Source organism: Mustelus asterias, chromosome 14, assembly GCF_964213995.1.
Source record: "Mustelus asterias chromosome 14, sMusAst1.hap1.1, whole genome shotgun sequence".
Taxonomy (NCBI): Eukaryota; Metazoa; Chordata; class Chondrichthyes; order Carcharhiniformes; family Triakidae; genus Mustelus; species Mustelus asterias.
The window spans coordinates 40,339,996-40,358,779 of NC_135814.1; the positions used below are offsets into that span (position 1 = coordinate 40,339,996).

General features: G+C 46.4%; 1 protein-coding gene across 2 annotated transcripts in view; it reads left to right on the forward strand.

The window, feature by feature from the left end:
• The first annotated feature begins 717 nt into the window (after positions 1-717).
• The window catches only part of csrnp3 (cysteine-serine-rich nuclear protein 3), a 32,727-nt gene continuing 14,660 nt past the window's right edge, over positions 718-18,784 (forward strand). For both annotated transcript variants that reach the window (XM_078229176.1, XM_078229177.1), the window contains exon 1: positions 718-865. In XM_078229176.1, coding sequence (XP_078085302.1) covers positions 718-865 — 148 coding nt within the window. The remainder of the gene's footprint in view (positions 866-18,784) is intronic.

Genomic DNA, 18,784 nt, shown 5'->3' on the forward strand with positions numbered 1-18,784 from the left:
AAGTGCGACCCTTGTAAATATAGTATGAAACACAAATCAGCTCCTTATCCAAATATATGTCCCAACCGTAAACTTAATTATCAGAGAATTATAGTCATTTTTTTATTGATTCAACCTAATATGTGCTTTTGTGATATAAAAATAGTAAACTCAGTATTATGCTTTTGTACGTGCTGGTGTGAAACCAGCGAGAGAATAATCGGGACTTTCTGAATAAAAAATGGCAAGACCTAACAGATATACACATTTCTCCTTGGAGCACTAGATGACTTCTGCAGGAATAATTGCTTACTGCGTTAATCATTTTTAAGAGCTTTAACTTTTTGCACAGGGAATGAAAACAGTGGAACACAGTTGGCGTACTCATACTGCTGACCTCTGCATTTAACCTGCAGTTTTCCCTAATTATGGAATCTGAAACCAGAATAAAGGGTAACATGCAACATGTGTCCAAACCTACATTAACAAACTCTAGCTCCAGCTACGTATCTGAAAAATTGATGGCCCGAGAGCAGATCATTAACTTTGAAGGTAAACTTGTTAAATTTGTCCTGTAATTGAGAAATGTATGGGGGTCACTTCAGTTCTTCTTCAATAGGTAGAACCTCCCGTGTTCCAGTTATTACCAGCGCTGAGTTCAGTGTGTTTTTTTATATAAAACATTATTCAACTTGATATACCTTTTGTTACAGTTGCTGTTAATAATTTGAGAACACCATGAGTGGGATTTTGAAGAGAAAGTTTGAAGATGTTGAAGGAGCCTCACCATGTTCCTCTATCAGGGAGTCGGATGATGAGATCTCCGAAAGTGAGAGTGCAGAGAGCGGTGACAGCGTGAATCCATCTACTTCCAGCCACTTTACCCGTAAGTGTATTTTTTAAATGTCCGATGTTATGATAAAGATGTAATTGTAATTACATCTGCAGAGTTGCAATACAGCAGCAAAGGATCCGAAGGAGTAAGTGACGAGCCTAATTTTTGCTGTCCCCTCGCTCTCTGCTTGTGCCAGGGAAGGAATGGTTCAGTCTATTACTCCTACAAGGTGCTCCCCTAGTGGCCTCAGGAAAGCTGAAGGAAGGCTCATGCTGGGTCAGATATGATGTTCATAGTTAATGACCTGTGGGTACTCAAGCCACGAGGACGACCACACCTTAGCTCTTGCTGGAGTCATTTGCTGCAGCTGACTTTCTGACATAATCTCATGAATTGAGAGCAATGATGTGATTGGGACAAAGATAGATTTTTCATAAACTGGCAGAGGTACAAATAGAATCAGTGGCTTCCTTTGGTACCTTAAATTGTATGATTCTAAATTGTTGGTTCTGTACAGTATAGACGAGGCTCGTGCAACAGTAGCCCATGGGCTGGATGTGTCCCGCAAAGCCCCTCTCTCTGCTCCCAGAACCAGTTTTCAAAATGCCTATCGGACGCGTAAATTGAGATGAAAGATTCTACAAGGGGCAGCTCCTCTATTCACAGAACATTCCTCCCCTTCATTTGCTGCTGATAGTGAATGAGTGGGTGAGCAGGAGGGAATATTAGTGTGCGTGTGTGGGTGTAGGAGGGTGTGTGTGTGTATAGGAGGGAGTGTGGGGGAGTGGGGGAGGGGTGGAGGAGGGAGTGTGGGTGGGTGGAGGAGGGAGTGTGGGTGGGTGGAGGAGGGAGTGGGTGGGTGGAGGAGGGAGTGTGGGTGGGTGGAGGAGGGAGGGTGGGTGGGTGGGGGAGGGGTGGAGGAGGGTGGGTGGGTGGGGGAGGGGTGGAGGAGGGTGGGTGGGTGGGGGAGGGGTGGAGGAGGGTGGGTGGGTGGGTGGGGGAGGGGTGGAGGAGGGAGGGTGGGTGGGGGAGGGGTGGAGGAGGGAGGGTGGGTGGGTGGGGGAGGAGGGGAGGGGTGGGGGAGGGGGGAGGGTGGAGGAGGGGGGAGGGGTGGAGGAGGGGGGAGGGGTGGAGGAGGGGGGAGGGGTGGAGGAGGGGGGAGGGGTGGAGGAGGGAGGAGGGGGGAGGGGTGGAGGAGGGGGGAGGGGTGGAGGAGGGGGGAGGGGTGGAGGAGGGGGGAGGGGTGGAGGAGGGGGGAGGGGTGGAGGAGGGGGGAGGGGTGGAGGAGGGGGGAGGGGTGGAGGAGGGGGGGAGGGTGGGTGGGTGAGGGGGGGAGGGTGGGTGGGTGAGGGGTGGAGAAGGGTGGGGGGTGGAGGGGGGGAGGGAGGGTGGGTGGGTGGGGGAGGGGTGGGTGGGTGGAGGAGGGTGGGTGGGTGGGGGAGGGGTGGGTGGGTGGGGGAGGGGTGGAGGTGGGTGGGTGGGTGGGTGGGGGAGGGGTGGAGGCGGGTGGGTGGGTGGGGGAGGGATGGAGGAGGGAGGGTGGGTGGGGGAGGGGTGGAGGAGGGAGGGTGGGTGGGGGAGGGGTGGAGGAGGGAGGGTGGGTGAGGGGTGGAGGAGGGAGGGTGGGTGGGTGGGTGAGGGGTGGAGGAGGGAGGGTGGGTGGGTGGGTGAGGGGTGGAGGAGGGAGGGTGGGTGGGTGGGGGAGGGGTGGAGGTGGGAGTGTGGGTGGGGGAGGGGTGGAGGAGGGAGTGTGGGTGGGTGGGTGGGGGAGGGCTGTTGGGGGGAGTGCGCAGGTGGGGGAGGGGGTGTGCAGGTGGGGCAGGGGTGGAAGAGGGAGTGCGTGGGTGGGGGAGGGGTGGAGGAGGGGGTGTGCGGGTGGAGGAGGGGGTGTACGGGTGGTGGAGGGGGTGTGTGGGTGGGGCAAGGGTGGGGGAGGGGGTGTGGGGCAGGGCTGGAGGAGGCGGTGTGCAGGTGGGGCAGGGGTGGAGGAGGGGATGTGCGAGGGGGAGGGGTGGAGGAGGGAATGTGCGGGTGGAGGAGGGAGGCTGTAGGAGGGAGGGTGGGGGTGTATAGGAGGGAGGAGGGAGGGTGGGGGTGTATAGGAGGGAGGGTGGGGGTGTAGAGGAGGGAGTGGGGTGCAGGAGGGAGGGTGCGTGTGGGGGGGGCGTGTAGGAGGGAGTGTGGGTGGTGGGGTTTAGGAGGGAGTGTGTGGGTGGGAGGGTGTAGGAGGGAATGTGTGTGTGGGGTTGTATAAAGGAGGGTAGGTGGGGAGTGTAAGAGGGAGTGTCGGGTTGCGGTGGGTGTAGGGGGGAGTGTAGGAGGGAGTGTGCGTGGGGGGGTGTAGGAGGGAGTGTGCGTGGGGGGGTGTAGGAGGGAGTGTGCATGGGGGGGGTGTAGGAGGGAGTGCATGTGGGGGGGTGTAGGAGGGAGTGTGCGTGGGGGAGTGTGTGTGTGAGGGGGTGTAGGAGGGAGTGTGCATGTGGGGGGGTGTAGGAGGGAGTGTGCGTGGGGGGGTGTAGCAGGGAGTGTGCATGTTGGGGGGGGTTGTAGGAGGGAGTGTGCGTCTGGGGGTATAGGATGGAGTGGGGGTATAGGAGGGTGGTTGAGGGTAGTGTAGGAAGGGGGTGGAGGATGGGGGTTGTAAAGAGGGAGTGTAGGGGTGGAGGGGAGTGTAGGGGTGGAGGGGGGTGTAGGGGGGAATGTGGGTGTGTGCGTTGGAGCAAACCTATCGACTCTAAAAGAAATTTTCATTAGAAGGCCAACCATAACCTTCACAAGGCTGTGGCCTCCTCAGTATTGTCCACATCCTGAGCCGTAGGCTCAAGTTTTGTGCTCAACAGTGAACAAAGGGCACTAGCCATTCCTTACATTTCCATTGGCTTTAATACTACATCTAGTGTTAATTAGAAAGCTAAAACAACTCAGCATCTTCTGCTTGACGCTCTGAGAGACATGTGAACAGAGCAAACAGCGGTGTATCTCTTCACCCAATTAGAATGAAGAATCCTTACTGAGACACACGAAACTTAAATTAGAATATTTAATTCAATGCCACATTGGTTCCATGGAAGCAAATTAATGCATGGGAAGGAAAGATGGGATAATGAGACAAAGAAATTTTTAAAAATATATATATTTCCAACAGCAATTAAAATGTAATGAGACTGCACAATAATTTATTTGTGTCAGAGTTGTTATTTGGTAGAAATTAATACTGATCATAGTTGAAAATTCATTTCCACTTGAATAGACAAACTCTGACCTTTGCTGGCATGTTTAATGGGTATTGGGTCGGCAGAGACGGCAAATTCATGGCAAAATATGGCCGATGGAATTTAAGTGTGAGGTCATGCATTTTGGTCAGAAAAATGGGAAGGTGACCTATTATCTAAATGGGGACAGACTTCAGGGTGCTCCGATGCAGAGGGATCTGGACATCCTCGTTCATGAGTCTCAGAAAAAAATAGCACGCAGGTACAGCAGATAATAAAGAAAGTAAATGGAATGTTGGCATTTATAGCTAATGGAATAGAATGTAAAGGTAAGGAAGTTTTGTTGCAACTATACAAGGAATTGGTGAGACTACACCTGGAGTATTGTGCACAGTTTTGGTCCCCTTATTTGAGGAAAGATGTAGTGGCATTGGAGGCAATTCAGAGGAGGTTCACTAGATTGATTCTAGAGATGAGGGGTTTGTCGTATGAAGAGAGATTGAACAGTTTATGCCCAAAGTCTCTGGAATTTAGAAGAATGATGGGAGATCAAATTGAGGTATACAAGATGATAAAAGGTATGGATAAAGTAGACGTGGAGTGGATGCTTCTTCTTGTGGGGCATTCTAGGACAAGAGATCATCATCTTAGAATAAGGGGTTGCAAATGTAAACCAGAGTTGAGGAGAAACTACTTCTCCCAGAGGGTTGTGAATCTGTGGAATTCACTACCCCAAAGTGCGGTGGGTACTAGGTCAGTGAATAAATTTAAGGATGAGTTAGACAGATTTTTAATTGGTAATGGGTTGAAGGGTTATGGAGAGAAGGCAGGAAAATGCAATGAGGAGCATACCAGCCATGATTGAATGCGGAGCAGACTCGATGGGCCAAATGGCCTAATTCTGCTCCAATATCTGATGAACTTATGCCCTTCTGTGTAAGGAAATGCCAAGCATAGTTTAAAGTTTATTTATTATTGTCACAAGCAAACTTACATGAACACTGCAATAAAGCTACTGTGAAAATCCCCTAGATGGACCTAAGAAGAAGCTAGATTAACAAATTAGGGAGAAAGGAAATAACAATATGTTGATTGGGTCAGACAAAGAAGAGTGGGAGGAGGCTGGTACGTGTGGATCTGTTGAACTGAATGGCCTGCCTCTGCACCATAAATTTGATGTACTAATGAGGCAACTTGAACATAGTTTCCCCAATTAACTGGATCTGCAGGCCTCGCAAGTTGCTATCTGATTTACTCCATAATAACGATGAATGCTGATAACCATTATTCTGATCGCACAATCTGGACTGTTCTGATCACCCTTAGCATGCTGGTATTTCTGATGGGACTGAATCTCCCTCTCACCCCTGCTGGTGGCGTGTCTGAAAACAATGTCTCCAGGCCCAGGAATTTATGCTTGTGGAAAAGCTTTGCACTATATTAACTTATTGCATTAAAATGATTATAAATACATTTAATTAAACAGTGAAAACAACATATTTTCCGGGTTTAAAAATGCAAATCGGATTTTAAAAACATTCTGAGGCTTGTCTATGCAAAGGCAGAAGAAGCCACAAGTTAAGGATGATATTTTTGCTTGCAGTCATTGTCGTCACATTGCGCACCCCGAGCCAGTTGTTAAATGGCGCAAGTTATTAGCTAATTCATAGCACAGGACAGCTCACAAGTGAGCTCAAGAGTGGCCACAAAGTTAGCTGTATTGGGAAGCAAAAATATTATCACTGGTACACTTGGGCAGATGGCCTTCAATGTGGAGGTTAAAATATAATGTGTAGAGGATATTGTATTCTACATTGTTCCTATACCTACCCTTGCTGGGCATAAGGACATAACAACTAGGAGCAGGAGTAGGCCATCTGGGCCCTCGAGCCTGCTCACCATTCAATAACATCATGGCTGATCTTTTCGTGGACTCAGCTCCACCCGCCCGCTCACCAGAGCCTTTAATTCCTTTACCCTTAATCTATCCACCTTTGCCTGAAAAACATTTAACGAGATAGCCTCAGCTACTTTACTGGGCAGAGAATTCCACAGATTCACAACACTTTGGATGAAGAAGTACCTCCTCAACTCAGTCCTAAATCTGTTCCCCCTTATTTTGAGGCTATGCCGCCTAGTTCTAGTTTCACCCGCCAGTGGAAACAACCTCCCTGCTTCTATCTTATCTATTCCCTTCATAATTTTATGTTTCTATAAGACCCCCCTGTCATTCTTCTAAATTCCAGTGAGTATAGTCTCAGTCTACTAAGTCTCTCAACCCTCTCAACTCTGGAATCAACCTAGTTAATCTCCTCTGCATCCTCTCCAGTACATCCTTTCTCAAGTAAGGAGACGAAAACTGTATACAGTTGGAGGTATTTGTTATTGACATTGGAACCCATAAATGGAAAAAGAACAATAGTTTCCTCAGCATTAACATACCTCACGGTGGCACAGTGGTTAGCACTGCTGTCTCACAGCGCCAGGGACCCAGGTTCAATTCCGGCTTCAGGGGACTGTCTGTGTGGAGTGTGCATGTTCTCCCACAGTCCAAAAATGTGCAGGTTAGGTTGATTGGCCAAGCTAAACTGTCCCTTAGCGTCAGTTGGATTAGCAGGATAAATACGTGGGGTTACGGGGATAGGGCCTGGGTGGGATTGTTGTTGGTGAAGGCTCGATGGGCTAAATGATCTCCTTCTCCACTGTAGGGATTCTATTTCTGGTATGAAGGAGGTAAGTAGGATGGATAAGTGAATAGGGGCAGATGGGTGAGCTGACTTGTGCATGTGGTGGAAGGTGGATCAGCTGGATGTGGTAGCAGGTGGGTGGTTGGGGGTGAAAGTCATGTCAATTGGAAGGGTAGTTGTTGGATCAAGTCAGCGAGGGAGTAGTTGATTCAGGGAGGGTGTTGGTCTGAGGGGGTAGTCCGCTTGGGTTGGGGATATTCATGGGGTCACTGAGAGCGATTCAGGATGTTGGGGTAGAGACAAGGTCAGTTCTGTAGTCACCCAGGAGTTAGACTAGGTTTTAATCTGTTTTACATTTCCTGGGTTAATATTCAGTGAAGTACTGTGGAACTTGCAGAAGTCTCTGACTCTAACTCAGAGTTAGACATGTTTGTGTAGGTCTCGAGGAGCAACAGAAATGCCATTTAAAAGTAGGAACTTTTGGTCAGTGGTTGAGGACATCACAGAGTTCCAGTGTGCATCTCCAGTCACATGTCCAGTCTCCGACAGTCTGAGAACCAGAAGATTTGGGACAGTGTTTTTGCAAGTTTACTGACAGACATGTTAACTCCTGTGGAAATGCAATTTCTCTGTAAAATTGATTAACACTATTGGCCTGTAATTTTCTCAATGTTGCATTGTTGTTGCAGTGGAAAGTTGTCATAGATTCATAGAGGCGCAACTTGTCCATGCTGCCTTTTTTTTAAACCCCTAAACTAATCCCAATTGCCCGCATTTGGCCCATATCCCTCGATACCCATCGTACCCATGTAACTATCTAAATGCTTTTTAAAAGACGAAATTGTACCTGCCTCTACTACTAACTCTGGCAGCTTGTTCCAGACACTCACCACCCTTTGTGTGAACAAATTGCCCCTCTGGACACTTTTGTGTCTCTCCCCTCTCACCTATGCCCTCTAGTTTGAGACTCCTCTACCTTTGGGAAAAGATATTGACTGTCTAGCTAATCTGTGCTCCTCATTATTTTAGAGACCTCTATAAGGTCACCCCTCAGCCTCCTACGCTCCAGAGAAAAAAGTCCCAGTCTATCCAGACTCTCCTTATAACTCAATCCATCAAGTCCCGGTAGCATTCTAATAAATCTTTTCTGCACTCTTTCTAGTTTAATAATATCCTTTCTAGAATACGGTGACCAGAATTGCACACAGTATTCCAAGTGTGGCCTTACCAATGTCTTGTACAACTTCAACAAGACATTCCAACTCCTGTATTCAGTGTTCTGACCGATGAAACCAAGCATGCCGAATGCCTTCTTCACCACTCTGTCCACCTGTGACTCTATTTTCAAGGAGCTATGAACATGTAGCCCTAGATCTCTTTGTTCTGTAACTTTCCCCAATGCCCTACCATTTACTGAGTAAGTCCTGCCCTGGTTCAATCTACCAAAATGCATCACCTCGCATTTGTCTAAATTAAACTCCATCTGCCATTCGTCAGCCCACTGGCCCAATTGATCACGATCCCATTGCAATTGGAGATAACCTTCTTCACTGTCCACTATGCCACCAACCTTAGTGTCATCTGCAAACTTACTAAGCATGCCTCCTATATTCTCATCCAAATCATTAATATAAATGACAAATAACAGTGGACCCAGCACTGATCCCTGAGGCACACCGCTGGTCACAGGCCTCCAGTTTGAAAAACAACTCTCTACAACCAGAAGCCAATTTTGTATCCATTTAGATACCTCACCCTGGATTCCATGAGATTTAACCTTATGCAACAACCTACTATGCGGTACCTTGTCAAAGGTATTACTGATCAACAACCCAGCAGGTGATCTGACATTTTCCTTGCACTCTAAGTTGCTGAATTTGTGAGTATTGAACTGGGACATAGATTGTAGGTGACAGGTTGAATATAGCCATCTGGGTGACTGAGAGTTGGGGAGGTAGATGTGCAGTGATATATGGACAGGGATCCACTGGATCCCTAACTCTTAAACACCTGGTAATCTGGTGCACACATAGCATTGGTGCCATTTTTTAAAAGGGAACTTGGAATTCACAGTTTTCTCTCGGGACACAATGATCAGAACTGGCTGTACTGAGAGGGGATATATCTGAGGGTTCGGCCACTGTGTCTATATGGGTAGAACTGAAAAATAAGAAGGGGGAAATCACTTTGATAGGGGGCCTATAGAATCACTTTATAGGCCCCCAAATAGTCGGCGGGAAATTGAGGAGCAAATATGTAAGATTACAGATGGCTCCAAGAAAAATAGGGTGGTAATAGTCAGAGATTTTAACTTTCCCAACATTGACTGGGACAGCCATTGTATTAGAGGGTTGGATGGAGAGAGATTTTTTGAGTGTATTCAGGAGGAATTTCTCATTCAGTATATGGATGGCCCGATAGAGAGGGGGCGAAACTTGACCTCCTCTTGGGAAATAAGGAAGGACAGGTGACAGAAGTGTTAGCGAGGGATCACTTTGGGACCAGTGACCATAATTCTATTGGTTTTAAGATAGCAATGGAGAATGATGGGTCTGGCCCAAAAGTTAAAATTCTGAATTGGGGCAAGGCCAATTTTGATGGTATCAAGCAGGAACTTTCAAAAGTTAATTAATTGGGGGAGTCTGTGGGAAGGCAAAGGGACATCTGGTAAGTGGCACGCTTTCAAACCAGGGTCCAGGATAAACACATTCCTCTTAGAGTGAAGGGCGAGGCTGGCAGAAGTAGGGAACCCTGGGTGACTTGAGATATTGGGGCCCTGGTCAAGAAGAAGAAAGAGGCACATGACATGCATCGGCAGCTGGGATCAAGTGAATCCCTTGAAGAGTAGAGTTAAGAGAGAAATCAGTAGGGCAAAAAGGGAACTCGAGATTGTTTTGGCAGATAAGGCAAAGGAGAATCCAAAGAGCTTCTACAAATACATAAAGGGCAAAAGAGTAACAAGGGAGAGAGTAGGGCCTCTTAAGGATCAGCAAGGTCATCTATGTGCGGATCCAGAAGAGATGGGTGAGATGCTAAATGAATATTTCTCATCAGTATTTACTGTTGAGAAAAGCATGGATGTTAGGAAACTTGGGGAAATAAATAGTGATGTCTTGAGGAATGTACATATTACAGAGAAGGAGGTGCTGGAAGTCTTAAAGCGCATCAAGGTAGATAAATCCCCGGAACCTGATGAAGTGTATCCCAGGACATTGTCAGAGGCTAGGGAGGAAATTGCGGGTCCCCTAGCCGAGATATTTGAATCATCGATAGTCACGGGTGAGGTGCCTGAAGATTGGAGAATGGCAAATGTTGTGCCTTTGTTAAAAAGGGCTGCAGGGAAAAGCCTGGGAACTACAGGCCAGTCAGCCTCACATGTGTGGTGGGTAAATTGTTGGAAGGTATTTTGAGAGACAGTATCGACAGGCATTTAAAGATGCAAGGACTGATTAGGGACAGTCAGCATGGCTTTGTGAGTGGAAAATCATGTCTCACAAATTTGATTGAATGTTTTGAAGGGGTAACCAAGAAGGTAGATGAGGGCAGTGCAGTTGATGTTGTCTACATGGACTTTAGCAAGGCCTTTGACAAGGTACCGCATGGTAGGTTGTTGCATAATGTTAAATCTCATGGGATCCAGGGTGAGGTATCTAAATGGATACAAAATTGGCTTCTTGACAGAAGCCAGAGGGTGGTTGTAGAGAGTTGTTTTTCAAACTGGAGGCCTGTGACCAGCGGTACGCCTCAGGGATCAGTGCTGGGTCCACTGTTATTTGTCATTTATATTAATGATTTGGATGAGAATATAGGAGGCATGCTTAGTAAGTTTGCAGATGACAACAACATTGGTGGGCATAGTGGACAGTGAAGAAAGTTATCTCCAATTGCAACGCGATCTTGATCAATTGGACCAGTGGGCTGACGAATGGCAGATGGAGTTTAATTTAGACAAATGCGAAGTGATGCATTTTGGTAGATTGAACCAGGGCAGGACTTACTCAGTAAATGGTAGGGCGTTGGGGAGAGTTACAGAACAAAGAGATCTAGGGGTACATGTTCATAGCTCCTTGAAGGTGGAGTCACAGGTGGACAGAGTGGTGAAGAAGGCATTTGGCATGCTTGGTTTCATCAGTCAGAACACTGAATACAAGAGTTGGAATGTCTTGTTGAAGTTGTACAAGACATTGGTAAGGCCACACTTGGAATACTGTGTGCAACTCTGGTCACCCTATTCTAGAAAGAATATTATTAAACTAGAAAGAGTGCAGAAAAGATTTACTAGGATGCGACCGGGACTTGATGGATTGAGTTATAAGGAGAGGCTGAATAGACTGGGACTTTTTTCTCTGGAGCGTAGGAGGCTGAGGGGTGACCTTATAGAGGTCTCTAAAATAATGAGGGGCACAGATCAGCTAGATAGTCAATATCTTTTCGCATAGGTAAAACTAGAGGGCATAGGTTTAAGGTGAGAGGGGAGAGATACAAAAGTGTCCAGAGGGGCAATTTGTTCACACAAAGGGTGGTGAGTGTCTGGAACAAGCTGCCAGAGGTAGTAGTAGAGGCGGGTACAATTTTATCTTTTAAAAAGCATTTAGATAGTTACATGGGTACGATGGGTATAGAGGGATATGGGCCAAATGCCGGCAATTGGGATTAGCTTAGGGGTTTTCAAAGAAAAGGGCGGCATGGACAAGTTGGGCCGAAGGGCCTGTTTCCATGCTGTAAACCTCTATGACTCTATAACGTAATTATGTTGAAAAGGAGGTGGAACAGTCAATGATAATTATACTTTACTCAGGCCAGTTTCAATGAAAAGGAAGTATATATTGGAAGTAAACTATAGCAAATAGGATAGTGCACAAACCATGGGATATCCTTAAAATGCAGGTGATTTGGGAACAGGGCATCACACAGTTACATTACAATGACAGTGCGATATGCAAATACACTGATCAATAGCACAATTATTTTTACATTAATTCATGGGATGTGGGTGTGACTAGCTGGGCCAGCATTTGTTACTCATCTCTAATTGCCCTTGAGAAGGTGCTGGTAAATGCCCACTTGAACAGCTGCAGTCCTTCTGCTGTAGGTATAACTATTGTGCTGTCAGGGAGGAAGTTTTGACCCAGAATATAATTCCAATTCAGGATGGTGTGTATCTTGAGGGACAAGGGGAACTTGCGAGTGGCGGCATTCCCATGTATCTGCTCTCCTTTGAGGTGGTAGAAGTCATGGGTTTGGAAGGTACTGCTGAAGGAGTCTTGGTGAGTTGCAGCAGTGCCTATTGTAGATGGCTGTGGGGTGGCATCAGTGGTGGAAGGAATTAATGTTTAAGATGGTGAATGGAATGCACATCAAGTAGGCTTCTTTGTCCTGTATAGTGCTGAACATCTTGAATATTGTTGGAGCTGCACTCTTGTAGGCCACGGGAGAGTATTCCATCACACTCCTGACTTGTGTCTTTAGATGGTGGACAGGCTTTGGGGAATCAGGAGGTCCGCTACTTGCCACAAAATTCCCAGCCCCCGACTAGCTCTTGTAGCCACAGTATTTATATGGCTGGTCCTGTTTGCAGTCAGTGGTAACCCTAGAATGTTGACAGTGGGGGATTCAGCGACACTGTCAATGGGAAGTGGTTAGATTCTTATTGTTTGGAGATTATTGTTGCCAGGCACGTCTATGGTGTAAATACTTATACATATAAATGCTGTAAATAGAGTTATAAATATATTTATGAACAGTACATACATAGATCAAATCAAATACTTATAAAACTAATAAACACATATATCTGTTATTTATAAAAGCATTTTTGTATGAGTACATGGTAGCAAACACAATTCCTCACAAAGACACTAAAAACTAATAATTACAAACTTTTAAGCAAAAGACAGTACCCTGATCTAACTAACAGACTGCTGCATACTAGTACATTAATATGACGATAAACTTTCTGCCCTCGCTGCCCAGCATCCAGTAGCTGTGTGTAGAGACCTGAGTTCTGTATCCAGTACTTTATGCTGCAGGCTCATTGGCCTTTGAGAAGAGAACATGGCATTGAACCCTCCACCTCAGGTGGGATTGCGATCATGCCCAGTTACGAGGTAGATAGGCTTAAAAAAGAAAAGTTACTTGCGAAGCATTTTCGAATGAATTCATATAGCTTTTGTAAAGAGCCGGGACCTGTTAGAGATTAATTATGCCACTTATTGAAGATTATAAAACATCTGTCAATTTATATTGGTTTATGTTTGGGGAAAAAATCAGCAAATCATAATTTTTGTATCAATCACTTGATTTTTAAGATTCTTTTGTGGTTTATGGGAAAGTGGGTTGACATTATTTTCAAGTTTTGACTGGCAGTGTAAAACACTAATGGACAAGAGAATGGGCAGGCTTTATTGCCACAGGCTTTGGGATCCCAACATCAGGGTCAGAACCCCACAGTGTGTGGAGGACCGAGCAATAATTTTCCCTGATTTGACCAATTGATGGGCAGAGAGAGGGCTCGCCATCCAATTAAGGACAGTGGGCAAGGTCTAGTATTGGTTCTCCAGCACTGCAAAGCAGCAGGCTGCCTTTACAGAAATAAGAGAGAGAGAGTATCCAAAAGTGGGAGAACCCGCTCTCCAACTTCTTCCAAATATTAAACAAAAAATATGCCCTGCAACCTGGCCACTATTGTGGAGGCGGGCTTTACAGGGCGGCCTGAGGCTGCAACTGAGGCCAGGCAGGCAGGAGGAAGAGGGACCCAGAATCTGCTGGGAACACTGACTCCCCAGTCTGCTGCTGGCACGCTGTCCCCAGGGAGTTGATCTGTTCCTGATGCCTCGAGGTAAAATTCAGTTTGGTCTCTGAGAGTGGACCTCAATTGGTCTTTAAGTACCCACAATTGGCTATCCTCTGCGTGTCTGCATGGGTTTCCTCCGGGTGCTCCGGTTCCCTCCCATAGTCCAAAGATGTGCAGGTTGGGTTGATTGGCTGTGCTAAATTGCCCATAGTGTCCCAGGATGTGTAGGTTGGAGGAAACAGTGGGGTAAATGTGAGGGGTTGTGGGAATAGGGCTTGACTTGGGATTGTTGCTAGTGTAAACTCGATGGGCCGAATGGCCGCCTCCTGCAGGGTTTCTATGCTTACACTCTGTTTGTGGGCAGGAAGCTATTCTGGCCCGCCTACCCTCCCATCCACCTGTTCTGCCTCCAAGGAAATGTCTCGGGTGGACCCAGAATCTCGCCACGAATTTTTAATGTCTCTATGGAAAAGCACTGAAACTTGCACTCGGAGGAGATATTCCTCAAGCTATTTTCCTGATGTTTTAACAGCTGATTCCCATCAGCATTGGCCCAGACGTGGCAGCAGGTCACTCAGGTACAATTGGCACATTACCAAGTAAAAAGACGCAAGTATTGTTTGAACAAGGAACATGAGCCTTCTCACCTCAAAGTAAATAATGAGCCTGGTTAGCATGTACTTTTCAATGTTTTGTAGTAAAACAACTCGTAAAGTTTACAGTGAGTCCAGTGTTTTAAATTAAATTACGACTCTCCTAAAAACATCAGAAGCATGAGCGGATCACACAGCCCTTTGAGTCTGCTCGACATTGCCCCTCAGGTCGGGACTCAATGATTTAAAAAATATATACAAACACGTGAATCAGAAGTAGGCCATTCAGCCCCTCAAGCTTGCCCCACCATTTGATAAGATCACGGCTGATCTGATTGTGGCTTCTCCATTCCTGTCTGCACCCTAAACTTTGCCTTTGCTGCCAAATAAGAATCTACTTAATTCAGCCAGAAAAATGTTCAATGAAAAGTTTAAAGTTTTAAAGTTTATTTATTAGTCACAAGTAGTCTTACATTAACACTGCAATGGAGTTACTGTGAAAATCCAATAATTCTGTCTCCACTGCTCTCTGGGGAAGGGAATTCCACAAATTGCGACCCTCTGAGAGAAAAAGTCTCTCCTCGTCTCTATCTTAAATGGGAGACGCCTTGCTTTTAAGCTGTGTCCCTGTCTCTCCCACAAGGGAAAACATCCTGATACAATGTGCTGCCCCCGCAGCGTGTTTCTCGGTGCTGGGAGGTGGCCTGCCATTGGTCAGCAGTGGGATCTTTTGGTTCTACCGCTGTCAGTGGGATTTCCCATTGAATCCTACCCATGCCTCTGGGAAACCCATGGCAGGGGTGAGCCGTTGGCGGGGCTGGAAGATCCCGTGGGTGAGCAAACCCGCTCTCAATTTTGGTCATTTATAAATACAGTTCTCCAAAATATTGTAGGTGGATGATTGCGTAGGCCCACAATGAAGTGTTAATAACATTAGGCCACAACAATGTATCTGAGAAGCTACAAGGCCTGCAGCGACATTGCAATTTGAACTCCTGGTTAAGAATTCAATGGCTGGAATCTTCCGGCTGTTCGCGCCGGATCCCGGCGACGGGGGTATCCCCACCGCGGGCTTCGCGGCGGCATGGGGGGTGCAGTCAGTGGGAAATCCCATTGTCAGCGGTGGGATCAGAAGATCCCATCACCTCCAGTCGCGAGAAACCCATTGCGGGGGTGGGGGGGGGGGGGGGGGGGGGGGGGGCGCTGAGAATTCCCCTCCAATGTATTCGCACTTGAGAGTGAAACTGCTGCTCTCTGCTGGGATATCCCTGGAAGAGAGGGAAGGAAATGCTAATACTACATAGGTGATAGGACAACATTGACTCTTGAACCAGTTAACAGATGTTTCCTCACACATTGCTCAACAGTAGCTTCGGGATGGCTGAGCTTTGAATTCACACTGTGCTGTTTGTTAATGAACACACAGGATGTACAGTTTGTAATCTTGGAACTCGTTTTGAATATTTGATGAAGCTCAGATAGAAAGCAGATGTTTATATTTATTTTAATCAATCTTTTGACATGCTCTGTTTTTTTTTTCATGTGACTGAGGGAGTATTAGAAAGTGTTTATGTTCCTCAGTTCAGCCAGGTCTGTTATTAATTATATTTACCAGATGTTATTTCTTCCAGGTTCCTTAATTCTCCTTGTTCAAAAGATTTTTTTTACACTTAGGCAATTTAGATTCAGCCGGTCAAGGCTGACCATCCACCTCTTCCACCATTTTTCTCTCTGTCCTGGTATACCTCGATATCATTATTATCCAGAAATCTATCGATTTCTGCTTTGAACATGGTCAGTGATTGAGTTTCCACAGCCTCTGGTTAGAGAATTCCAAAGACTCACCACCCTCTGAGTGAAGCAATTCCTCCTCATCTTAGTTTTAAATATATAAGATGCTAATTGGGATTGACAGGGTTTTAAGTTTGAAGTTTATTCATTAGTATCACGAGTAGACTTACATTAACACTGCAATGACGTTACTGTGAAAATCTAGTCGCCGCACTCTGGCGTCTGTTCGGGTACATTGAGGGAGAACTTAGCATGGCCAATTCACCTAACCAGCACGTCTTTTGGACTGTGGGAGGAAACCGGAGCACCCAGAGGAAACCTGCACAGACACTGAGAGAACTTGCAGACTCTGCACAGACAGTGACCCAAGCTGGGAATCGAACCCGGGTCCCTGGCGCTGTGAGGCAACAGTGCTAACCACTGTGCTGCCCTTAAAAATTGACACCGAGCCAGCCAAGAGTCGAACCTGGAATCTTTTGAGGGTAGACTTAGAGCAGATATTTACCCTTGTTGGACATTCTAGAACAAGAGTGCATAGTTTTAGTCTAAGGGGTGACAGATTTAAAACAGAAATTAGGAGGAATTACTTCACTCCAAGGATTGTGAATCTGTGGAATTCTCTACCCCAGAGTGCAGTGGATGCACTCATTCCCATGATAAAATATCTGCAAGTGTAAAAAAGTAAAGTTTATTTATTGGTCACAAGTAAGGCTTACATTAACACTACAATGAAGTTACTGTGAAATTCCCCTAGTTGCCACAATCCAATGCTTGTTCGCTTCAATACACCTAATCAGCACATCTTTCAGAATGTGGGAGGAAACCCACGCAGACACGGGGAGAACATGCAAACTCCACAGACAGTGACCCATGCCGGGAATTGAACCCAGGTCCCTGACTCTGTGAGGCAGCAGTGCTAACCACTGTGTTACCGTGCCGCCCTATCGCTATCAGTCGACATTGGGATTTGAACTCCAGTCTCGCGAATGAGTATTCAGCTCTCAAGTACTAAAGAACCCAAGAACCTGATAACTTTGCAACGATGTGAAAATTGTATTGACAGCTTCACCTTCAAGTAAAGTTTTAGGATGAACAATGAGCAAAGAAAAGTACTGCACAGGAACTGGCCCTTCGGCCCTCCAAGCCTGTGCTGATCATGATGCTCTAACTAAACTAAAAAAAACTTCTGCTTTTACTCGGTCCAAATTTCTCCATTGCCTCCCTATTCATGTACCCATCCAGATGCCTCTTAAATGTTGCTAATGTGCCTGCTTCCACCACCTCCTCTGGCAGCATGTTCCAGGTACCCACACTCTCTACAAGAAAAACGTCCCTTAAACTTACCCCCTCCCTCCTTGAACCTGTGCCCCAAAGTTCAAGGTCAGATCAAAAATTCTGAAGTGTTTGTTCACTTCAAATAATTAACTTCTGAGAAAGAAGAGAAAGATTTGCGCACTGATAAATTAGCAAAGTGCCTCTGGATGTACATTTATCTGGACAACATTGACACAACAGAAAGAAGTAGGAAGGATAAGTACTGAAGAAGAGTCATATTGGGCTCAAAACGCAGACTCTGGCTGGGATTCTCCAGCCCTGCCTGCCGTCGGGATCCTCCAGCCCTACCGAAGACAGTGGACTTTTGACTGGCATCGGCAGCACTTGCCGTACTGGGACAAAAAGATCTCAACCTCTGTGTCTTTCTCCACAGATGCTGCCAGATCTGCTGAGTTTTTCACCATTTTCCATTTTTATTTTAAATCTCCAGCAGACGCAGCACTTTGCTTTTATTGAACTAGAAAAGATACCCTGATAATTGCATAAACAGCCCATATATTTATCTACGTGGGGTTTTTGGTACAATTTATTTGCATAAGGTATGTCATAGCAATTTGAATACAGTTTGCAGGAGTAGAATAGTATGGGAATATGTGACAATTATCCAATTATCATAAAAATGTTTACAGATTCAGCACTTTTGCTGATAGGCTTTTTCAAAAATGCAATTTGTTTCTGGGGGGAAAAAAGGCCATATCATATTGATCTGTTTTCATGTTTTAGAGGTTACTAGTTTGGTGGATAAACTTGGCCCAGAAGTCATCACATGGGTAGATTTGCAGAAAGCTTTTGATAAGCTGCCACACAATAGGTTACTCCACAAGATACGATCTTGTGAAAGTTGTGAAAAGCTGATAGATAGGACGCTGTATTCCAGTAGGTGGAAAGTGGTTATTGAAGGTTGTAGATTTGCTTGGAAACTGGTGTTAAAACCATGACTTCATCAGTGACCTGGATTAACTGGGGGAGTGGTTCTCGATTTTGATGATGATTCTAAGATTGCTGAGCAGTAGCACCATGGGTAAAAATGATCTACTGCAAATGAATCTTACCATGACGGGTAGAAGAGTCCTTGTTTGGCAAGCACCATTTAATATATATCTAAATGTAGGGTTGCACAGAATCAGACTAGAGCAATGTAGACTTACGCCCTACAGGGTTTAGAATTGAAGTCTGTAGAGAAGCCGGTTCTGCTTCATCTTCTTAGCGAGGAATCGCTTCATCCTGAAGGTTTTGTGGGATGGCATGGCCGCACGTCCACTCCGGCAGGAGTGATTCGTTCCTCCGGTGGGGAGGAGGGATCGCCTGCAGAGGGGCGGCGGACCCCTCTGCCCCCTCCCTCCCCACCGATCGGCCGCCGACTGGCAGCGGACCCCCCCCACCCCCCCGACCAGAGGATGATCTGGGTCAGAGAGCCGTTGCAGGCTCTGACCCCGCTCTTCAGAAGCTGCAGCGACAACTTCAGACTTTTATTTTGCAGGTCGCTTACAGCGTGGATGTGGAACGGGCCAGAATACGGTAAAATGGGATTTGGTGGTAGGGTTGGGCACGCGGTTCTC